Raw genomic sequence first — 25,205 nt, 5'->3', positions numbered from 1 at the left:
TTTTGAGACGGAGTCTCGTTCTGTCGCCCAGGCTGGAGTGCAGTGGTGCGATCTCGGCTCATTGCAAGCTCTGCCTCCTGGGTTCACACCATTCTCCTGCCTCAGCCTCCTGAGTAGCTGGGACTACAGGCGCCCACCACCATGCCCGGCTAATTTTTTTTTTGTATACTTAGTAGAGAACGGGGCGTCACCGTGTTAGCCAGGGTGGTCTTGATCTGACCTCATGATCCGCTCGCCTCGGCCTCCCAAAGTGCTGGGATTACAGGTGTAAGCCACCGTGCCCAGCCTAAACTGCATTTTTTAAGAGCAGTTTTAGGTTTATGTAAAAATCGAGCAGATAGAATAGAGTTCCCATATTTCCGTCCTCCCTGCACACAGTTTCCACTATTATTGACACCTTGCATTAGTGTGGTACACACATTATAATTGATGAGCCAATATTGATACACTATTATTAACTAAAGTTCATAGTTTACATTCAGATTCATTCTTTCTGTATTTCCGCGGGTTTTGACAAATGCATAATGTCATGTCTCCAGTAACATACAGAGTACCTTCACTACACTAAAAATCCATTATGCTTTACCTATTTATTCCTCTTCACCCCCTCCCTCACCCCCAATTCCTGGCAGCCGCTGATTTTTTTGCTGTCTCTGTAGTTTTGACTTTTCTGGAATGTAATATAGTTGGAATTATTCAGCAGTATCCTTTTTAATCTGCTTTCTTTCACTTAGTAATATGCACATAAGTTTTCTCCGTGTCTTCTTATTGTTGGATAGCTCATTTCTTTTTATTTCTGTATAATATTTTATTATACAGATGTACCATAGTTTGCTTATCCATTCATCTATTGAACAATGTCATAGTTGCTTCCAATTACTGGCAATTTTGAACGAAGGTGTTATAAACATTTATGTGTAACTTTGTGTGGATGTAATTTTTCAACTCATTTGAGCAAAGACCTAGGATTATAATTGCTGGATCATATGATAAAGACTATGTTTAACACTATAAGAAACTGTGAATCTGTCTTCCAAAGTGTCTGTACTATTTTGTATTCCTACCAGCAGTGAATGAGAATCTTGTCGCTTCATATCTTTGCCAACATTTAGTGTTGTCAGTGTTTTAGATATGAGCCATTTTGATAGGTGTGTGTGTGTTGGTGTATCTGTTGTGTTAATTTCTAGTTCCCTAATAACATATGATGTTGAGCATCTTTTTGTTTATTTACCATATGTATATCTTCTTTGGTGGGTTGTCTATTCAGATATTTAACCCATTTTTAATTTGGTTTTTTGCTGAGAGCTTTTAGCATGAGTAGATAATGGATTATATCAAATGCTTTTCTGCATCTATTGCTATGATCATATGATTTTTATTTTTTAGCTTGTGAATGTGATGGGTTACTTCAGTTTTTTACTTCAACCAGCCTTGTGTACCTGTAATAAATTTTACTTTGTCATGGTATATATTTCTTTTTTATGCATTGTTTGATACGATTTGCTAATATTTTTCCTGAGGATGTTCTCCTCTGTATTCATGCAAGATTCTGGGATATAGTTTTCTTGTCATGTCTTTGTCTGATTTTGGTAATAGGGTAATGCCATCCTCATAGAATGAGTTAGAAAGTGTTCCTTTTGTTTCTGTTGTCTGGTAGGGATTGTAGAGAATTCGTATCATTCCTTCCTTTAATTATTTGTTGTGAATTCAGCAGAGAAACCATGTGGTCCTGGTACTTTCTGTTTTGAAGGTTATTAATTATTGATTCAATTTCTTTAATAGTTACAGTGTTATTCAGATTATCTGTTGCTCCTTGAGTGAGTTTTGGCAGATTGTGTCTTTCAGGGAATTGGTCAGTTTCATCTAAGTTACCAAATTTGTGAGCATAGAGATATTTCTGTTTCTTTATTATCATCCTTTTAATGTCCATGGGATTGGTAGTGATGGTTCCTTTTTCATTTCTGATATTAATGATTTGTATCTCCTGTTACCTTTTCTTGGTTAGGTTAGCTACAGGTTTATGTATTTTACTGAAATTTTTCCCCCCAAGAATCGGCTTTTGGTTTTGTTAAATTTTTTTCTTTCTGTTGGTTTCCTGTTTTCAGTATCATTACTTTCTGCTCTTTTATTATTTTTTTTCTTCTGCCTGCTTTGGGTTTAATGTGCTCTTCTTTGTCTAGTTTCCTAAGGTAGAAGCTTACATTATTATTTTAGATCTTTCTTCTTTTTTAGTATATACATTCAATGCTAAAGCCTTTCCTCTAAATACTACTTTTACTGTATCCAGAAATTATGATTACGTTGTATTTTCATTTTCCTTTAGTTCGAAATATTGTAAAAATGTGTTACTTAGACTCCAAATGTTTTGATATTTTCTGACTTTTGTTATTGATTTCTCTATTAATCTGTTCTTATGCTGCTGTAAGGACATACCTGAGACTGGTTAACTTATAAAGATTTAATTGACTCACAGTTTTGCATGGCTGGGAAGGCCTCAGGAAAGCAACAATCATGACAGAAAAGGAAGCAAACACATCCTTCACATGGCAACAGGAGAGAGAAGTGCCAAGCAAAGGGGGGGAAAAGTCCCTTATAAAATCATCAGATCTCGTGAGGACTCACTCACTATCAGGAGAACAGCAGCATGGGCGTAACCGCGTGGGTGGGGACACAGCCAAACCATGTCAATTTCTATTTAATTCCATTGTGGTTTCAGAGTATACATATGATTTCTATTCTTTTAAATTTGCTAAGGTGTGTTTTATGTCCCAGATTGTGGTCTATCTTGGTGGATGTTCCATGTGATCTTGAGAAGAATATATTGTTGGATGAAGTATTCAGTAAATATCAATTAGATCCAGTTGATTGATGGTGCTGTTCAATTCAACTATATCCTTACTGATTTTCTGCCTGTTGGATCTGTCAGTTACTGATAGAGGTATGTTGAAGTCTTCAACTGTAATAGTGGATTTGGTTCTTTCTCTTTGCAGTTCTGTCAGTGTTTGCCTCACATGTTTTGATGCTTTATGTTCAGTGCATATATCTTAAGGATTGCCATACCTTCTTGGAGAAGATTGTTAGGTTTTCTTTATCATTATGTAATGCCCCTCTTGATCCACGATAATTTTCCTTGCTCTGAAGTCTGCTTTGTCTGAAATAATTATTGCCACTCCAGCTTTCTTTTAATTAGTGTTAATATAGTTTATCTTTCTCCATCCCTTTACTTTTAATCTGTGTCTTTATTTTTAACAATACATAGTTGGGTCTTATTTTATTATCCTCTCTGTCTTTTACTTCGTGTATTTAGATCATTCTCATTTAATGTGATTATCACTATAGTTGCATTGATAGCTATCATATCTGTAAATGCACTTGTTCTTTTTCTGCTGTCCCATTTTTTCTGCCTTCTCTGATGTTACTGAGCACTTTTTATGTTGCCATTTTCTCCCCTTTCTTCAGATATCAATCATATTTCTTTAAATTTTTCATTTGTGGTTATTTTAGAGTTTGCAATATACATTTATAGTTAATCTAAGATGACTTTCAAACAATAGTACAGGCATACCTCAGAGATATTGCATATTTGGTTCCAGATCACCAAGAAGGCAAATATCACAATAAAGCAAGTCACATAAATGTTTTTGTTTCTTAGTGCATTTAAAAGTTATGTTTACACTATACTGTAGTTAATTAAGTGTGCAATAACATTTCGTCTAAAAAAACAGGGTACATACCTTAATTAAAAATACTTTACTGCTAAAAATGCTAATGGATCATCTGAACCTTTAGCAAGTCATCATCTGTTTGCAGGTGAAAGGTCTTGCCTTGATGTTGATGACTGCTGACTGATCGTGATAGTGGTTGCTGAAGATTGGGGTAGTCATGTCAATTTCTTAAAGTAATGAAGTGTGCCACATTACTGGACTCTTCCCTTCACAGAAGATTTCTCTGTAGCATGAGATGCTGCTTGATACCGTTTTACCCATAGTAGAACTTCTTTCAAAATTGGAGTCAAGCAGCAGTGCATTCCTGCACTCCCAGCTATTTGGGAGGTTGAGCAAGGAGGATTGCTTGAGTCCAGGAGTTCTGGGCTGTAGTGCACTACACGGATTGGTTGTCTGTACTAAGTTTGGCATCAGTATGGTGACTTCCTGGGAGTGGGGACCACCAGGTTGCCTAAGGAAGGGTGAACCAGCCCAGGTCAGAAATGGAGCAAGTCGAAACTCCCATGCTGATCAGTAGTGGGATAGTGCCTGTGAATAGCCACTGCACTCCAGCCTGGACAATTTAGCAAGACCCTATCTCTTAAAAAATAAAAAAAAGATTAAGTCAGTCTTCTCAAACCCTGCTGCTGTGTTATCAACTAAGTTTATGTAATATTCTAAAGCCTTTGCTATCATTTCAACCATGTTCACAGCATCTTCACCAGGAGTAGATTCTACCCTGAGAAACCACTTTATTTGTTCATCCCTAAGAAGCAACTCCTCATCCATTCAAATTTTATCATAAGATTGTAGCAATTCAGTTACATCTTTAGGCTCTGCTTCTAGTTCTCTTGCTATTTCTATCATATCTGCTGTTACTTCCTTCACTGAGGCCTTGAATCCTCAAAGTCATCCATGAGAATTGGAATCAACTTCTTTCATATACCTGCTACTGTTCATATTTTGACCTCCTCCCATGGATTACAAATGTTCTTAGTGGCAGCTAGCATTAGAGAATCCTTTGCAGAAGATTTTCATTTTACTTTGCCAGATCTGTCCATGGAATTACTTTCTATAGCAGCTATAGCCTTAAGTCACAAAAGTTGAAAGTTGAGGCCAGGCACAGTGGCTGATGCCTGTAATCTGAACGCTTTGGAAGGCCAAAGCAGGAAGATGGCTTGAGCCCAGGAGTTCAAGACAAGGCTGGGCAATATAGCAAGACCTTGTCTCTACAAAAAAATTTAAAAATAGGTGGTCATGGTGGCCCTTGCCTGTAGTCCCAGTTACTCAGGAGGCTTTGGTGGAAGGATCATTTGAGCCCAGGAGGCGGAGTTTGCAGTGAGCTGAGATGTGCCACTGCACTCCAACCTCAGCAACAGAGTGAGACCCTGTCTCAAAAAAATACAAAATAGTTGAAGTGACTCCTTGTTCCATGAGCTGCAGAATGGATGTTGTGTTAGCAGCATGAAAACAACATTCATATCCTTGTACAGCTCCATCAGAGCTCTTGGGCAATTAGGTACATTGTCAGTGAGTGGTACTGTTTTGAAATAAATCTTTTCATCAGAGTGGTAAGTTTCAATAGTGGGCTTAAAATATTCAGTAAACCATGCTGTAAACAAATGTGCTATCACCTAGGCTTTGATGTTGCACAGGCAATGTAGATTTAGATAATTCTCTAGAATCCTCAGATTTTCAGAATGATCAATGAGCATTGACTTCAACTTAAAAGTCACCAGCTGCATTAGCTGCTAATGAGAATCAGCCTTTCTTAGAATCTTAGAAGCTTTGAAGCCAGGCATTGACTTTTCCTCTCTAGCTATGAAAGTCCTAGACCTAGATACCATCTTCTTCCAGTAGAAGGCTGTTTGATCTTTATTGAAAAATCTGTTGTTTAGAGTAGCATTCTTTATCAGTGATGTTAGCTAGGTCTTCTGGATAACTTGCTGCAACTTCTGCATCAGGACTTGCTTTACCTTGCACTTTCATGTTATGGAGATGGCTTCTTTCCTTAAACCTCATGAAGCACCCTCTGCTGGCTTCAAACTTTTCTTCTGCAACTTCCCCATCTCTCTCAACCTATTCATAGAATTTAAGAGAGTTTAGGGCCTTGCTCTGGATTAGGCTTCGGCTTAATGGAACGTCTTGACTGGTTTGATATTCTATCCAGACCTCCACAACTGTCTCCATATCAGCAAGGCTGTTTCACTTTCCTAACATTTGGGTGTTCACTTGAGAATTATTTTTATTTTCCATTGAGAACTTTTCCTTTACATTCACAGCTTGGCTGTTTGGTGCAAGAGGCATAGCTTTTAGCCTTTCTCAGCTTTGCCATACCTTTCTTACTAAACTTAATCATTTCTAGCGTTTAATTTAAAGTGAGAGACATATGACTCTTCCTTTCACTTGAACACCGAGAGGCCATTGTGGGGTTATTAGTCTAATTTCAATATTGTTGAATGGTGTCTCAGGGAGCCCTAAGGATGGGGAGAGAGATGAGGGTAACAGCCAGTCAGTGGAATACTCAAAAGACACATAACATTTGGCCGGGCACAGTGGCTCACGCCTGTAATCCCAGCACTTTGGGAGGCCGAGGCAGGCGGATCATGAGTTCAGGAGATCGAGACCATCCTGGCTAACATGGTGAAGCCCCATTCTCTACTAAAAGTACAAAAAAAAATTAGCCGGGCCTGGTGGTGGGCGCCTGTAGTCCCAGCGACTCAGGAGGCTGAGGCAGGAGAATGGTGTGAACCCAGGAGGCAGAGCTTGCAATGAGCCGAGATCTCGCCACTGCACTCCAGAGCGAGACTCCATCTCAAAAAAAAAAAAAAAAAAAAGTATCTGCAAAGCATAATAAAGCAACATGGAATAAAATGGGATGTACCTGTGTACTGCTATACAGGTACTGGGCCGTGGCCTATTAGGAACCAGGCTGCACAGCAGGAGGTGAGTCTTGGGCAAAAAAGCAAAGCTTCATCTGTATTTACAGCCACTCCCTATTGATTGCATTACCACCTAAGCTCTGCCCCCTGTTAGATCAGTGGCAGCACTGGATTCTCATAGGAGCACAAGCCCTACTGTGAACTGTGCATTTGAGAGATCTAGGTTGCATGCTCCTTATGAGAACCTAATGCCTGATGATCTATCACTTCTCCCATCACCCCCAGATGGGACTGTCTAGTTGCCGGAAAACAAGCACAGGGCTCCCTTTGGTGAGCTGTATAATTATTTCATTATATAGTACAATGAGTAATAATGGAAATAAAGTGCACAATAAATGTAATTGAATCATCCCAAAACCATCCCCCCAACCCTTGGTCCATGGAAAAATTGTCTTCCATGAAAGTGGTCCCTGGTACCAAAAAGGTTGGGGACCGTTGCCTTATACTGTGTCCTTTACATGCTGTCACTCATTTCACTTATCTATAAGCTATAATCACCAGATATACTATTGCTATTTTTTTATTTATCTGTTAGATTAAAAGCAAGAAAAATATTTTACTTCTATTGAATTCTTCTCAACACTCTTCCTTACGCTATATAACTTCAGGTTTTGACCTCTATATTTTCCTTCTCTAAAGATCTCCTCTTAACATTTCTTGTGAAGCAGGTCTACTGGTGCATATGGCCTCAGTTTTTGTTTGTCTGAGAAAGTCTATTTCTCCTTGACTTTTGAAGAGTGATTTTACTGGATACAAAATTCTAGGTTAATGGATGTTTATCTTTCAACAGTTTAAATATCTCATTCCACTCTTCTTCTTTGTGTTATTCCTAAAGAGACATCAGTGTATTCTTCTTGACCTTCCATTAGTAAGTTGGTTTTTTCCCTCTTATTTCTGTCAGGGTTTTTTTCTTTGTCTTTGGTTTTTGGAAGTTTGAATATGATATGGCTACGTATTGATTTTTTAATATTTATCTTGTTTAGTGTTGTCTGTGTTTCCCGGATCTGTGATTTCTTCTTGTGTGACATTAGTTTTAGAAAATTCTCACTTCATTCTTATACTTCAAATATTTTTTGTGTTCTTTCTCTTTTTCTTATCGTTATGGTATTCCCACTGCATGTATTTGCAGCTTTTGTTATCGTCCCACAGTCCTTGAATATTCTGTTTGTTTCCTTTATTCTTTGTTCCCTTTGCTTTTCAGTTTGGGAAGTTCCTGTTGACATATCTTACATCTTCAAGTCCACTGATTCTTTCCTTGTCTGTATCCAGTCTGTTGATGAGTCTATGAAAGACATTGTTTATGTCTTAGTTTTTTCTTATTTCTAGCATTTTCTTTTTATTCTTAGCATCTCATCTCTGCTCACATTATCCATTTGTTCTTGATATTCACTTTTTCCATTAGTCTTAGCATATTTATTATAATTATTTTAAATTCTCAGTCTGAAAATGTCAAAATTTGTGTGATATCTGAATCTGGTTCTAATGTTAGCTTTGCCTCTTCTTCTGACTGTGTGTGTGTGTGTGTGTGTGTGTGTGTGTGTGTAGGGGGGGTTGTTTGTTTTTTTACTTTTGGCATGCCTTGTAAGTTTTTGTTGATAGTCAGGATGTTTCAGTTAAGCATCTGAGGTAAAAGCCTTTGCGTGAGGTTTTATGTTTATCTGGCTAGAAGTTAGGCCATGTTTAATGTTTGCTATAGCTGTAGGTGTCAGAAGCTTCAATATTCCCTGGTGTCCTTTTTTTTCTTCCTTTGTTGTTGTTGAATTTTTTTTAGAAACTCCTTTTTAAATATAGCCTGTAGCTGGTAGCTCTCTCAGTTCTAATACACTGTTATACCATACTGGAAACCTGCTGATATGGTGGTAAGGTAATGGGGAGGTGAAATATTCTATAATCTTATGATTAAATCTCACTTTAAAAAAGTGGGCCTTCATCTAAGGGCTGCTACTTTGGTAAGTTTCTCAGCCTTTATTTTTTTTCTACTGTGTAAGATGAAAAGTCTAGGGAGGGCCCTTGTTTTCTTTTTTTGAGAGGGAGTCTCGCTCTGTCACCCAGGCTGGAGTGCAGTGGCACGATCTCGGCTCACTGCAAACTCTGCCTCGAGAGGGCCCATGTTTTCTAATTGCTTTTCCTGTAAGTCAGATAAGGCTCTGCTAAGTCAGATAAGGCTCATGAGACAGACCTTTGTAAGGCAAAAAGAACACTCTGGGCATATTAGAAACGGTTACTTACCCTCTTCCATTCCTGGAAGCAGGGAGGAAGTTTTTTTCAGTCTTCACTGTGAGATACTGGTCTCTGAAGGTAATTCACACAAAAGTATGGGTTCTCCCCAGAGACTGACCTCCCGCCCCAAGGAGTTTTTAATTCTGAAGATTAGCAGTTTGTCAATTGCTGTTTAAGCGTTCCTGCAAGTTACTGGCTCCAGCTCGAAGGGCTGATTCTCTGTATTCAAGGGTCTCTCCAGCTTTCAGAGTGGTAGTTTGCCCTGTGACTTCGGTTCTTTGATAGATCCAGGAGGAGTTGTAAATTTTCAGTTTGTTCATCTTATTTCTTGTTGTGAGGATGGGACTGATTGATGACTTGCAGCTTTTTACATGTCTGAAAGGAAACTGGAAGTCCTCATCCTTGTTTATCATCATTAAGCACAATGTTGACTATTAGTTTATCCTTGAAATGTATAAATAACATGTGATTGTATAAAACATTTTTGAGACTCCCTCAAAAGTGTCCTTCGTTTAAAAATATCTAGGAATTGCTGTTTAAATTCTGTGTAATTGGAGAAAAGGACTTTTGAGTAGTTAAGAGTTTATATTCACTGTTTTAGGACTTTATTTTCTAGGCTACATTATTTTCTAGGCTACAGTGTTCTTTGAATAAGTGGTATCAGGCAAAGTTTAAGAAAGGCCCTCTACCTTGCCTTTAAACATAGGAGTTTTGCTTTTGTTTTATATATAGGGGTTTAAAGTAATATTTTGTTTGAAAATAAGATTCTGTTGCTAAAAGACATTTGAAAACACTTTTCTGGAATATATTGCTCCTTATAGATTTCTCATTAAAAACTGCTGCAGAAAGATGAAAATTATTTTCCCTTAAGAGGAATAAAATCTATATTATATATTTAGAATTGCATTGTTGAAAGTCAAGCCAGAAATATAGAGGATCTCAAATATATTCTAAATAAATATTCCTGTGTGAAAACTTGTCTGTCTGTGAACCAAGGACTTTTACTTGGTACTGATAAAATTGATAATTCCCCAACTGCCCACGAAATCTTCTCAAGTGATGTTGAGGTTCAAATCACTGGGTTCCTACTGAACTTTATACAGTTACAATTCCTCCTAAAGTTCCTATTGTAAGGTGTAATTACTCCTACTGTACAAGCCAGAATAATTTTTGTTTGTTTATTTGTTGGGTGACCCAGGCAATTTTATTACTTTATCCCTGAACCTCAGTTGCCTCATGGATAAGATGGGGATAGTAATAGCACTCATTTTATAATTATGAAGATTAAACACATTAATGCAAGGAAAACACTTGAGTATGTGTCTAGCACATGCTCAACACTTAACAGATGTTATACGTGCTGATGTCTCAAACAGGAGTGGAATGTTAGACACATAAAACAGGAAGTTTTAGCCATTGACATATTCTCTTAAGTTGCCCCCACCCCAGTTTGCCCAAGCCTATCGAGATAGTGTCCTTAATCTTTGCAGGTGTTGGATTCAAGACAACTGTCAGATGGCTTTCATCTGCACAACTGAATATAAATGCAATTTTGGCTGTTTGCGGGGACACAACACTAGAATTTAATCTTCTAACTTGACTTGGAAGCATTCCTGCCAATATAAAAGATTTTGTCTGAGGTAGTGGAGAAGCCAAAGCCTGCTCCTAGGTTGAACTTCCAGCTCATGGCCTAGTTGTAGTCCTGCTGCAGGTTCTGCTGCAAGCTATTTGCTGCCTTCTTGGTGAGGGTCATGTTGGGCCTTGCAGTCATGCTAGGGGGGCAGCTGAATGAAGGGGTCAGATTTTTTTTTTTTTTTTTTTGAGACGGAGTCTTGCTCTGTCGCCCAGGCTGGAGTGCAGTGGCCGGATCTCAGCTCACTGCAAGCTCCGCCTCCCGGGTTTACGCCATTCTCCTGCCTCAGCCTCCTGAGTAGCTGGGACTACAGGCGCCCGCCACCTTGCCCGGCTAGTATTTTGTATTTTAGTGGAGACGGGGTTTCACCGTGTTAGCCAGGATGGTCTCGATCTCCTGACCTCGTGATCCGCCCGTCTCGGCCTCCCAAAGTGCTGGGATTACAGGCTTGAGCCACCGCGCCCGGCCGGGGTCAGATTTTTGAATCCACCCATGTTTGAGAAATTTCCATGTCTGTTCCTTGTTCTTAAAACCAGTATCCCACTGGCCAAACTGGGTTACTGTCCACTTCCTGGTTTCAGAAGCTTCTCTTTTACCCAGCTAAAGATCAGTCTGTGGCAAGGCCTTTCATCTCACCTGGTCTGTGTGCCCCTTGTCCATGTTGCCTTTCTTTTCCAACATCACCTCTGTGTCTGTTTTCTCTTTCCACGAGTTTCTTGCTATCCTGCTCTCTTTCCTCTTCTTTTTTCCCTTTTCAGAGCCACGTCCTCAGTGAGTGGCTGCTGTTTTTCTTGGACTTCAGTTTCTTCTTTGCTGTGACCTTAGGGTCATTGCTTATTGCGATGTATTTTGGAGCCTCAATTTTGACTGGCTTCTTTTTACTTTGTATCCTAAGGCTACTCTTCATGGACCTGGAGGGCTTGGGGTGTGACCTAGAAGGGTGTCTCCCTTCTGGTGGATTTTTTTTTGTCTTCTTCACTTTCCCACTATGTTCCCTGGGTCTCCCCTGCTTCCATTCTTCCCCAAGGCTGCCTGCTCCTTGCCCTCCTTCCCCACTGAGCAAATGTAGGCAACATCCCTTTCCTTGCAGAATCAAGGGATGAGAAGGACTGAGAAGGCTATGGGGTCCTGGGCCCCTTTTTTTCCTCTTGTGTTTTTTGAACTTCTTGCCAACTCTGGTCTCCTCACTGTGTCTGGGATCTGGGGAGGTTTTCACCCCAGAGCCGTGGAACATGCCAAGGGTCACTTCTTTTTCTTCTCCCCGCTGAGGAACTCCGAGTGGTCAAGCACCTGCTTCCTGGAGCTGGGTGACTTCCCTATCCGTCTGTCACACAACATGGCCTCAGGTTCTGGGTGCTCCTTAGGGTGCTAAGGCTTGTCTTTTTTTCACTGGAGGCATCTCTGGTGTCAGCCCTTGTACCACACTCTTAGAGTGGGATATGGCTCTTATAGGAGAAACATCAACAAAATGATTGTCATTGTTTAAAATTGAGATTAAGTCTCCAGTTCTTTCACGACCTTCTTTCTTTTTTTCTCTGGGACCCCAAGGCCCAGGTCTACTTTGTGGGCCTAATTATTCCCATAACTCAAACTTCTCTGCCTCCAGATGACAGCCTACTTCACCATGACCCAGAAGTCCTGGAATAAGACTTTTGTATCGAGCTGGCTAAGATTTGAATAATGCTTTGCCTGATAGAAAAGTACTGAAAATCACAACAACAGACACCAACTTTACTATATTTTGCAAATGATTGAAAATTTACAGGTAGCTAGAATTTGTATTCTAGAACAAAGGTAGATTGATTTACATGATTACTTCTGCTTCTTCTAAAAGTATTGAAGCATCTAAAGACTAGTTGAATGTTACACATAAAACTGCCATCTTAATGATGTGAAAATAATTGAAATAGTAAAATATCCAAGTGGAATTTTAAAATTCATGATAACGTGCCTCAGAAAGTACTGCTTAATTTTAGGTAAACTGCCAGTTTAGGTTGAAATTAATCAGTAGTTAGATTGTTCAATAGCTTGACTTAAATGTCAGTGGGAGAAACAAATTGGAATTAGTTTCGTAGCATCATTTGTCTCAATTTTGTGGTCATAAAACCAGAAGAGATCTTCGGAGGGTTATATGTTGCTTTCTGAAGTTTTATGCCTTGCACATAAAATGCTTTTAACTAACATATTTTTGACTAAGTTAAATGAATGAAGTTTACCTAGCTTGATTCTAAAGTCATCAGTTCTTTGGTGACCTAGCCTGTTGGCATCTTGCATTTTCAACTGTCAGGATAACAAGTCGTCATCATCTTGCTGTTTCTAGGTTGATAAAATATTTTGTATGAGAGTGCTGGAAATACTAGATATTTTGCTAATATTACTATCCTTATAATTTGAACTAATGAGCCTTCATAAATGTGTGATTAACTTCATTTAATAATTTATTTTTGGTAACATCAGTTTGAGAAATATGTGTTCCTTAGGCCTTAACTACTGATTTGCCATAAATAATTTTTTTTAACTAGGTAATACCCTGATTTCTACCACACATAGTAGTAGAATTTTTACCTTGCTCTATTCTTTAAAACATTGAATACCAAAGAATTTGATTACTTAAAGACGCTATCAAATGCCAAAAGGTTACATAACCATGGGAAGAATTTGCCAACTCATGTTAAAGACCTTTTTGTTATCAAATATTTACAGTAGTTGGGAAAAGAATCTCCTCGGGTGAGAATTTGGTATGTAGTTCAGCAAAACAAAATAAAGAAACCTTATTTATTTCTTGGAAACTTGTGTGTATAATAAGGAGAATTATATACCAATGCTAACCTCTTATCTAGTATGCTTTCAGAATTTATTTGCCAGTATGATATCATAGATACTGTATATAAAAGTATACCCCCGTTTTTACCTAGGAACATATCTATGTATATTATTCGAATAAACAATTATGTATTATCACATAGAAGGAAAAAATCAGGTATTTTGTGTTAGACGTACCAGGTTTCAAATCTTAGTTCTCTTACTTAGCTGTGTGATTCTGGAAAAGTTACTTTTTGAAAGCACACTTCCTTAGCAGTAAAGGGATAATTTTATGTTCAAAGAGCAGTCATGGAAATCAGATAAGATGAGGTATGTGAAATGCCAGATACATAATAAGTTCTGAGCAAACAGAAGTTCAAGTAGAGAGGTACTTTGCACTATGTGCAGCTTTGTCAAGAACGATGTGAAGTGATAATGCTAGCATATCTTTCTGAGAGAAGAATGAATGTCTAAACTAGAATTTAAAAGTTTGAAATTATTTGGTATGCTTTTTTTATTTCATTAAAAGCACACAGGTGCACACATCATCATTTATTTTTATTTTATCTCCAAATTTATGTTTAGCTTATTTAGAATAACATTGTTGGCCAGGCACGGTGGCTCACGTCTGTAATCCCAGCACTTTGGGAGACTGAGGTGGGCGGATTGCTTGAGGTCACGAGTTCAAGACCAGCCTGGCCAACATAGTTGTCTCTACTAATAATACAAAAATTAGCTCGATGTGGTAGCAGATGCCTGTAATCCCAGCTACTCGGGAGGCTGAGGCAGGAGAAGCACTTAAACCTGGGAGGCGGAGGTTGCAGTGAGCAGAGATGATGCCGCTATACTCCAGCCTCCTCAACAGAGTGAGATTCTGTCTCAAAAAACAAAACAAAACAAAACAACATTGTTATAATACCTGAATTGTACAAATCAGCTTTCATAGCACTTTTCAAATGTGAACTATATTCATATTTGTTTGGCCAAGTACACATTTTAAAAACATTTTAGAACAAAGTCCCTGATAATTCACTTTTATATTTTTCTATTTTAAGTGACTGCTTCACAGACTGGCAGGTTAATAGCACTGGATGCAGGAAGGTCACAGAGCAAACACAGAAATCTTTTCCTGTAATAATTATTAGGAGGAAAGGAGTCAGAACTGAGGGCAGCTGGTTTGGGTCATCCTCCATATGAATCCCTTACTATATTTGGGATATGTCCTACAATTTCAGTCTTACTAGGAGGCAGGACCCATCTTTGTACAAACGCCCCTCAAAAAGGCCAAGTACTTGCTTCGTCCCCTGTTGCCTTTGGCAGGTACACTAGTCAATCAGTTGTTCCCACCTATGACTTTTAATCTGGATTGACTGTAGCACAGAAGCTGAGATTGGAGAATTCATTCTTGTAGGAACAGCAGTATTTCGTTTCCAAGAATACCAGTACTGATTTTCAGTTTTCCAGTTTGTATTTACAATGTTTCATCATGTATTAAGGAAATAAATTAATTTCTCTTTAATAGTGAAGTTAGTACTTTTTTTCTATTTTGAACTTTTGCAACTGGATAAAATAAAGTTGGGTAGCCTCTTGCCAAGGTTGTTGGTATATTTTTTCCCCCAAAATTTTAGCAGCTTGTTAGTAAGTCTTATTTGAATATATAATAATGCTTGTCCTTGATATTTCTTTTGCCACAGAATATTATATATCTAAAACAGTTAAATGCCAAGGGTGGAGGTACAATTTGTGGTTCTGCAACCAATAATAGTGCCTTTTTAAAAACTAAAATATGTTTGCAGTATGAATTTTTTGGATGTATAGTCTCATGTATACATTTATGTGCATTTATTAACATTTATGTGCCATCCTACTTTTTAACTAGAATATTCCTACAAAAAAAAAATCCCTTGCATTTTAAGTGAAGTGAGTTTGTTTGTTTGTTTCAGCAGGAAGGCTATAAAGAAGGATATGGAATACTTTTGGCCACTAAAGAAAATAGCCTGCCAAGACCTTGAGTAAATAAGAAAACTCCAAATGAAACTGTCTGTATTGTTCATTCTCATGCTGCTATAAAGAACTGCCCAAGACTGGGTAATTTGCAAAGGAAAGTGGTTTAATTGACTCACAGTTCTGCAGGGCTGAGCAGGCCTCAGGAAACTTACGATCATGGCAGAAGGGGAAGCAAACATGTCTTTCTTCACATGGCAGCAGGAGAGAGAAGTGCTGAGCAAACAGGGATAAACCCTTTATCAAACCATCAGATCTCATGAGAACTCAGTCACTATCATGAGAATAGCATGGGGGTAACCCCATGATTCACTTACTTCCCACTGGGTCCCTCCTATGACACGTAAGGATTATGGGAACTACAATTCAAGGTGAGATTTCGGTGGGTACACAGCCAAACCATATCATTCTGCCGTGGCCCTTCCCAAATCTCATGTCCTCACATTTCAGAACACAATCATGCCTTTCCAAGAGTCCCCCAGAGTCTGAGCTCATTCCAGCATTAACCCAAAAGTCCAAGTCCAAAGTCTCATTTGAGACAAGGAAAGTCCCTTCCACCTATGAGCCTGTAAAATCAAAAGCAAGTTATTTACTTCCTAGAGAAGTAGGGTATAGGCATTGAGTATATATACCCATTACAAATGGGAGAAATTGGCCAAAACAAAGAGGCTACAGGCACCATCCAAGTCCAAAATCCAATAGGGTAGTCATTAAACCTTAAAGCTCCAAAATGATCTCCTTTGACTCCATGTTTCACACCCAGGTCATGCTGACGCACGAGGTGGGCTTCCAGAGCCTTGCGCAGTTCCGCCCCTGTGGCCTTGCAGGGTACAGTCCCCCCTCTCAGCTGCCTTCATGGGTTGGCATTGAGTGTCTGTGGTGTCTCCAGGTGCACGGTGCGAGCTGTTCATTTATCTACCATTCTGGGGTCTGGAGGATGATAGCCCTCTTTTCACAGCTCCACTAGGCAGTGCCCAAGTGGGGACTCTGTGTGGGGGCCCTGATCTGCCCTAGCAGAGGTTCTCCATGAGGGCTCTGCCCCTGCAGCAAACTTCTGCTTGGACATCCAGGTGTTTCCATACATCATCTGAAATCTAGGTGGAAATTTCCAAACCTCAATTTTTGACTTTTGGGTACCCACAGGCTCAGCACCATGTGGAAGCTGCCAGGGCTTGGGATTTTTACTCTCTGAAGCCACACCCCAAGCTGCACCTTGGCCCTTTTTAGCCATGGCTGGAACAGCTGGGATGCAGGGCATCAAGTCTCTAGGCTGCAGGCAGCATGGGGGGCCTGGACCTGGTCCAGGAAATAATTTTGTCCTGCTAGGCCTCTGGGGAGAGGCTGCCATGAAGGTCTCTAACATGCCCTGGAGACATTTTCCCCATTGTCTTGGTGATTAACATTCAGCTCCTTGTGACTTATGCAAATTCATGCAGCAGGCTTGAATTTCTCCCCAGAAAATGGGTTTTCATTTCAGGAAATTTGTACCTAGTAGCCTATGTGAATATTTGCTCAGTTGAACCAAACAGTTCTTCACTGGAATAAAAGAAAATAGAATTTGGCTGAAGGGGAATTAAATGAAGAATAGAAGCTAATCCTGAACTTTCACTGCAATAGTTTAAATAACAAGCAGGGAGCCAACTATTATAAATTATAGTGGTGATGTAATTGAAAAATATGTATTTTTTAATTCGCCAGTGACTGAGAGAAAAGTGTCAAAAACTTGTTACAATAACTATATTAAATATTACATTTTGCATTGCTTTGCCAGATATTGATAAATTCTGGTTTATTTCTTTTGAAAAAGTAGCAGGATCAAAGAAACAGTGTTGTTTCTACTTAGAATAACATTTGTTTTTATATACTTAAGTGTGGGATTCAGTAGAGAGGAAAAGATAAAAGATGCAAAAGGGGGTAATTTATGAAGAAACACAATAGAATCCAATGTTGTAGAAAAAAACCGGGTTCTTTTCACACAACCAGGAAAGATTAGGCTCATAGACACATAGAAGTGTGAGGAGTGAAATTTACTGGATGAGAACAGAAAAGGAAAAACAGCTCAGCAAAGTGAGATGGAGTCCTGCTAACAGGTTTTCCACCTCACAGATTTAATCCCAGTTTACCACACAGGAAGAGGAGTGGCCAGGCATCTCCCTGCTGCAAATGGCAGGAACTTCCCGAGGCTCCACCCCTTCCTCCTAGTGCAGAGGCTGGTCAGAGATTCTCCGAGGAGCCCTTGTAAACTTGGGTGTCTCACCAATATGTAAGTGAAGGAGTTAACCTGGGAAATAGTAGCTACATTTGGCTGAGATCCAAGGTAAAGAAAGGATGAATAATGACTGAAAATCTAATGTAGAGAACAAAGTTAAAGAAGCTCTAATGAAATAAACTTGTTTTTTTCCGTAATAAGCATTTTTTTCAGAGACATAAATGTAAGATATTGTCTCTAAATTTACAAATACAAGTACAGAGCAAGACAAGCTCTAAAATAAGATTGAAATTCAGTATTTAACCAAAGTTGAATTGCAGGCAGTTTCTATGGAGAATATTTTCAGGAGCAGAAATGAATAAAATTAGTTGTGAGCGATAGTGAGTGTTGCTTGCTAATGGCGGCCGTTAACTTGAAGGTGGACCAAATGTTACTGAGCAAAGCTTGCAATTTTGGAATAGTTGTGGGGAAGATCTCAGAGTAGAGGATTAACAAGATGGCCCAGTGAAGAGACAAGGGGTTACCAGTACCACCACTACCCCTTACCGCCACTACTGCTACTGTTACTGATCATGATGACAATAGCCCTTATTTATTTTTGGCCTACTGTTTTCCAAACAGATGTATACATATCAAATTTAAGCATCACACCCATCTTTAAAACTAGATTCTCAGTGAGTAAAATGAGTTTCAGAGGATTCTTTTTTGCCCAGAGCTGTGCCAATGGTTGTACACATCAAGGGGGAATCCAGTCACATTGTATGTGCCATGTGTTGTATATTTATTACAACAATTTTTCAGCACAAGACAATAAAGTATCTTAAGGAAAGGGGCCGGACGTGGTGACCCACACCTGTAATCCCAGCACTTTGGGAGGCCGAGGCAGGCAGATCACTTGAGGTCAGGAGCTTGAAACCAGCCTGGTCAACATGGAGAAACCCCGTCTCTACTAAAAAATACAAAAATGAGGCATTCTGCTGCATGCCTGCAATCCCAGCTACTCAGGAGGCTGAGGCAGAAGAATCACATGAACTCAGGAGACAGAGGTTGCATTGAGCCAAGATTGTGCCACTGCACTCCAGCCTGGGCAACAAAGTGAGACTCTGTCTCAAATAATAATAATTTGTACAAAGCTATCATATTACCCTGGAGTGGCAGCAGTATATAAAATTATATCAGTAACAGTCCCAGTTTTGTTTAAAAACACATACGTACTCAGAGAAGGCTTAAAGAAAGTATACTAAAATGTTAGCATTATGGCTATATCACAGGTAATTTTTATTTGTATTATTTTTGGATACTCTTGAATTTTCCCACTTCCCTTAACATATTGTTTATGATTTATGGGTTGGTGGTAGGGAGTGGAGGTGATTGCCAGAGTAGTTTTAAGAACAGTTTTCTAGATATGACAGTAAACAGTAGCATTCTGCTTTATCACTTACACTTCTCCCAATCCATCCAGTAAATATCCATAATGTTCTGAAAACTCAGTATTTATTTGCTTTACATTTCTTTAGAGTTTAACTCTCCAATATTACGTGTAAACTTTTAAAACTCAGGTATTGGCCAGGCACGGTGGCTGGCTCACGCCTGTAATCCCAGCACTTTGGAAGGCTGAGGCATGAGGCAGGTGGATCACAAGGTCAGGAGTTCGAGACCATTCTGGCCAACATGGCGAAACCCCGTCTCTACTGAAGATACAAAAATTGGCTGGGCATGGTGGCAGGTGCCTGTAGTCCCAGCTATTTGGGAGGCTGAGGCAGGAGAATCACTTGAACCCAGGAGACAGAAGTTGGATTGAGTCGAGACCGTGCCATTGCACTCCAGCCTGGGCGACAGAGCAAGACTCTGTTTCATAAATAAATAAAATTCAGGTAGTTCATTTAATGGATTTGGAACCCTTAACTACTTTTCACCTTCATGTGATTATTGCAACCAGCTTCATTCATAATTATATTAGAACTTTTCCTTGAACCACCACAACAATCAATGAATAGCTTTTATGACTAGAGTAGTTAGATAGAAAATAGACTTGGAATGAAGAAAAGAGTAGTAGATTGGAGAGAAAAATAGACCCTGAGGACAGATAGACTAATGAACACTTTAAAATATCTGTTGTCTTAAATTCGTATACACATAACTGTGTGTATTTAGTAATTAAAATTGATTTAAGGAAGTGCTATCCTTTTCCTGTGGCTGCTAAATTCACCATTTTTATTGTTGCCAATAAACTTGATTCATTGTATGTATTGAAAAATAGTTTAGAAATAGACATTGTGAAAACTGAGTAGTAGTACATTTGGATTTTGGTTTCTGTGTATATGTGTGCACGTGTGTGTAGACTTAATATATTGCAGTTAATGATTTAATAGTATTTAGGTAATGTCTTAAAAACACAACAAGAAATGCTTTCTTGTGGAAATAACTAGTATGTATAACAGAACTCAAGTCTTATTTCATATTAATGAAATAGCATTGTGAGTTCTGAGAAGTAAACGAAATTCTGAAATTTAAAATGTATTTACTGATTTTAGCCTCACAATATACTTTTGTAGGTATTTATATAGATACATGTGATGGAAATTAAATATATAACTTACTCTTTCTGACACTGTTATATAATTCAGTATTTAATTACTTTTGATTACATTTTATTTTAAAATATTAGTCATTCCTAAAGGAATAATAATTTGGGATACTGGATATTTGTTACACATTAAAAACTGGTTCAAATATATATATGTTTATATGACAGCCATAAAAAGTCAAATCCTAAGAGATCTTTGCTGTAGATCTTAAAGATATTCATTGTGGCTGGGTGCTGTGGCTCACACCTGTAATCCCAGCACTTTTGGGGGCCGAGGCAGGTGGATCATGAGGTCAGGAGTTCGAGACCAGCCTGACCAACATAGTGAAACCCCGTCTCTACTAAAAATACAAAAATTAGCCGGGCGTGGTGGCGCGTGCCTGTAGTCCCAGGTACTCCGGAGGCTGAGGCAGAAGAATCGCTTGAACCCGGGAGGCGGAGGTTGCAGTGAGCCAAGATCGCACCACTGCATTCCAGCCTGGCGACAGAGCGAGACTCCATCTCAAAATATATAGATAGATAGATAGATAGATAGATAGATAGATAGATAGATAGATATAGATTGCACAAATATTTGAGTTATTCATTAGTAATTGAAGCCTTTTAATACATTCTTTGCTGTCTAGATTCCACTGTTCTCTCTCGTTTCCATATTGTCTAATAAGGGAGAATAAAATCTGACTTCCTTCAGTTTTGTGTGCTTTGCCACCTGCCCACTCAGACATCATAGGATATGTGCTGGAGGAGTGAGAGATGGGACTTAAAAATGTGGACAGACATATAAATGTGAACTTATAAGGCAGACTTACTAAAACTTACAGAATTTGTACTGTTGGATTGGATATGCTTGAGCTATTATATCTAATATGAAATCTAGTAAATAAGCAATTTATAAAAGTACAATAGAGTATGACATTTGTTTATAAGATAATGTTCTATGGTGTTTTTAAATGATATTTCATTCACTTTTAAGAGATTTTTAGTCAGCCTTCACTGAAGGAAGGGAATTAGGAATAAGGGATGTTAAAACAAATTACCAAAAGTGTTCAGTACAACTGATGATTCTACTTGGAAATATAAGCAGAGAAATTTTTGAAATAGTTTCAAAATATACTTGAATACATCCAAGTGTCTACTACTATTATTTTTTATAGGTGGTTTCAGACACCCTCACAGGTTTTCTACCATGCAGCAACTGAACATGGAGGAAAAGATGTATATCCAGGGCAGTGTCTTTGGGAAGGTTGTGAGCCTTTTCAGCGACAGCGATTTTCTTTTATTACCCACTTGCAGGTACACTTTTTAAATACTATTTGATCAGTAACTCATTTGCATTAAAGATTTTGATGTGCATTCTGTTGCTTCCTCTTTCTCAATAAGGATAAGCACTGTTCAAAGGATGCCCTACTTGCAGGATTAAAACAAGATGAACCAGGACAAGCAGGAAGTCAGAAGTCTTCTACCAAGTAAGGAATATGAGTTTACTTCCTATTGTACATACAAAAAGAAACTAGCCAAAACACAAGAACAATGAAATGCAACTTAGCATATTAGGAGACCAGAAACCTGGGTTCTAGTCCAGCTCTGCCACAAACCAGCAATGTGACCCTGTTCAAATTGCTTAGATTCTCTTGGCATCACTTTTCCTTTTGGCTGGACAATGCTGTCTGTAAGTTACCTTTGAGCTCTAACACTGATTCTGTTTTGTAGACTAGTCAGTCATTGGAAGTAATGACAGATGATATATGAGAAATACTTTGTAAACTAAAAGTACTGTGTATGGTTCTTTTTCCTGTAAGAGAGTAATCATCTATTTGATAATGGCAAAGAGATTTCATATCTTGCCATTATCAAATATATGTATATACACACACACATATAAACATATATAACACTGGTTTACAGTTTAAAGATTGTTTTCAGGTTGTCTCATTTAATATTCAGAATTAGCTTAAAATAATTTAATATTCAGAATTAGTAAAAATGTATCAGAAATACCCCTGCTTTTCAAATGTGAAAAGAAATATTGAAAGTCATGGAGCCAGTTACAGTGTCAGAAACAGTGTTTCCTCACATATGATAAGTCAGCATCTCCATTGCTATCTCACTAGAGCACACAGATAATGATGCATTTTATCTGCTTGGCCAAAGAAATCTACAGTAGTTTGAATCATATTTTACATAAAATCATCTCTGCAGTTCTTCCATTCTGTATCTTTCATAAATAACAGAACTGTAGTGAAAGGATTCATTGAAATTATTAAATAATGATGAAATTTAAGATATGTAAGTAATAGTTTGAAATGTGGTATTTAGCATAATTCCATGTTATCATACTGTGTTTTCCTGGATGACCAGTGTCAGTACATTCTTAGGTAGTATTACTTTACCCTTAGGTAACATTTGGAAATAATTTGTAGCAAAAATTGTAGACTTTTCTTCTTTGTTAAAATCTTCACATTATATTCAAAGATGAGAAGGCTGTAACTATGACGCTATGTTGAATTTGTCTTGATTGCATACTTACCCAGTACAGTAACTTTAAAGATGGAACATCTATTTGCTTTAAAATTGATAGATTGGAAAATAAAAGACTTGAAACTTCACCTTGTTACTAAGGGCCCCTTTGCCTAGGCTGTCACAGAACATAAACGTTAATGCTAGACCATTGGACCTTTAGTCACCCTCTAAACACCATTTTTAAATAACCAGTTTAAAGAGATGGGCAAGGTGGTCATAGTTGTCAGTCTGTCTGCAGTATCATGTTAACTCTCTCTCTCTCTCTGATCAATTTAGGCAGCCAGCTGTAGGGGGCACAAGCTCAACTCCTAGAGCACAGAAGGCCATTGTGAATCATCCCAGTGCTGCGCTTATGGCTCTGAGGAGAGGATCAAGAAACCTTGTCTTTCGAGATTTTACAGTAAGCATGCCTTGAAACCCTTATCTGTAAAAGTCTGAGTCCTGTATGATTTAGATCTTTATTCTTTCTTTTTTTCCTTTCTTTTAAGGATGAAAAGAGGGACCAATAACTAAACACATCCGACTAACAGCTGCCTTAATATTAAAAAATATTGGTAAATATTCAGAATGTGGTCGCAGGTGAGTAATATGTTTTCTGTAGCCAAAGTGAATTTAGTTTATTTTATTTTTACATATAAGTTAATAAAATTAGATAACTGTATTTTCTTCATTGTTTTTCTCATCAGTTTTGCAAATACATCCCAAAGTTTATGCCTAGGTCAGGCCATGATGAGCTCTTAAAAGTCAAAAATAAATAGAAGTTAAAACAACCAAAAAATGGTCTTTTAAGTTGTTTTATTAAGTTAATTTGTCTTACTGGCCATAGAATTTAGAACAAAAAGTAGCTCTACTAAAGAGGAAACTTGGGAGTTTATTGGGGAAAACAAAGGAATTGATCATTTGAATCACATGGAGTCCAAATGAAATTCAGTTTGACACTTGTCATTTTCATGTACCCATCAATGTCATAAATAATGTTAAGGTATATGTATAATACTCTGAAGTTTTAAACTTTCCAATGGACTTAAGCAAAAGAAAACTCAGGATTTTGTAGATGTACGGAAACCAGGAGGGATAACTCATTAATTCTTGAGAGAGCAAATATAGAATATTTTGCCGATACCTTGTCTTCCTTAGTTACTTTTCTAGAATTCCTCCTACATCTTCAACTGACCACTCTTGGACTGCCTCTCTGAGAAGCTGTCCTTGTGTTCCTGATAGTCACTTTCTATCTCAGGCTCTCCCTTTCACATATTAGTTCCATCTCCTTAATGTATTTTGAATCCATGTTAGTTCTTCCCTACACCCCTATTTTACCTTGTTTTAGGTCTTTTATGATATTCTTTACAATGACCTTTAAACTGAATTTTCTAAGCATAAAAATAGTGGTATCAGTTATAAAAGAAAATGAATTTGACTATATTGTTTTAAGTTCGCTAAGTGGAAGGTGGATAACATTTAAAGCTAAAGTTGAAAAGGTATCTGTAATGACAAATGTTACTATATTTATTTAATCAAGTATAAATGAACAAGAAAATTTTCACACTTGAGCCAAGTTTTTTTTAGAAGAAAAAAGAAATGTAAAGGTTTAATAACCATACGAGAATTCTAGTATCTTCATGATTTAGTTCATAACATTTCTTTTTACTTTTCTTAATTTCCCTCCTAACCCCTTTTTTGTTTCATAGCCTACATTTCAGTGAAACTAAGCCACATGCAAGTTCCTAATCACACTGGGCTCTTTCAAGTCACACTTTGTACCTTTGTTCCAATGCTCATACTATTCTCCTTGCCTAGAATGCCCTCCTCCCTGCGTTGCCCACCTATTGAATATCTGCTTACCCTTCATGATTCAGCTCAGACATGAGTTTCTTTGTGTAGCCTTTCCTTTGCTCTATTCCCCTTCCCTACTGAGCTTGTTCTCCTCTATTTTTACAACATGTCTGTCTTAAAACTTTTAATCTCATTGTTTTGAAAATGTTTTTTTATGTGGCTTTTTCCCTTACAGAACTATGTGCAGAGACTTCCTCTGATTAATCTTTGTAGCTTGAACACTTAGCACAGTGCCCAACACATTATAATCTCTACCTCCTATTCATTCTTTAAGATTCAACTCAGTGGTTACTGCTTCCTTTCCTGACGTCTTCCTTACTACCTTAACCCTGACCTGGAACACAGTACATATTCCCTACTGCCCCATGTGTTGCATGTTACCACCTTAGATGATGAGCTCTTTGAAGGTAGGGATTCAGTATTTTGATCTTTGTATCTTTAGTGCCTAGCATAGTGTTAGCAATATGATAGTCATTCAGTAAGTATTTGATTGATAGGTGGTGGGGAATTCATTCTCCTAGAGTTCTGATCTGGAATTTGTGTGTGTTTTTTTTGTTGTGTTGTTTGTTTTGTTTTGTTTTGTTTTGTTTGTTTTTTTGAGACAGAGTCTCGCTCTATTGCCCAGGCTGGAGTGCAGTGGAACGATCTCGGCTGACTGCAGCCTCTGCCTCCAGGTTCGAGCGATTCTCCTGCTTCAGCCTCCTGAGTAGCTGGGATTACAGGCAACTGCCACCATGCCCAACTAATTTTT

General features: G+C 38.2%; 1 protein-coding gene and 1 pseudogene across 3 annotated transcripts in view; both read left to right on the top strand.

Annotated features, from left to right (window-relative positions):
• ARID2 (AT-rich interaction domain 2) overlaps nt 1-25,205 on the top strand; it is a 189,516-nt gene that overhangs the window by 150,967 nt on the left and 13,344 nt on the right. Inside the window, exons 15-19 of one of the 3 annotated variants that reach the window (XM_017881134.1) lie at nt 21,256-21,394; nt 21,482-21,567; nt 22,898-23,021; nt 23,110-23,200; nt 24,729-24,861. In XM_017881134.1, coding sequence (XP_017736623.1) covers nt 21,256-21,394; nt 21,482-21,567; nt 22,898-23,021; nt 23,110-23,130 — 370 coding nt within the window. In that variant the 3' untranslated portion in view covers nt 23,131-23,200; nt 24,729-24,861. Of the gene's footprint in view, nt 1-21,255; nt 21,395-21,481; nt 21,568-22,897; nt 23,022-23,109; nt 23,400-24,728; nt 24,862-25,205 lie in introns of those variants that run through there. The other 2 variants (XM_017881136.1, XM_017881135.1) reach the window with 2 other exon arrangements.
• LOC108535239 (putative transmembrane protein encoded by LINC00477) lies at nt 10,941-11,948 on the top strand (annotated as a pseudogene).

The sequence above is a fragment of the Rhinopithecus bieti genome, unplaced genomic scaffold (genome assembly GCF_001698545.2).
Source record: "Rhinopithecus bieti isolate Rb0 unplaced genomic scaffold, ASM169854v2 scaffold_12732, whole genome shotgun sequence".
Classification (NCBI taxonomy): domain Eukaryota; kingdom Metazoa; phylum Chordata; class Mammalia; order Primates; family Cercopithecidae; genus Rhinopithecus; species Rhinopithecus bieti.
This window is presented reverse-complemented; position numbering and strand designations above follow the sequence as displayed.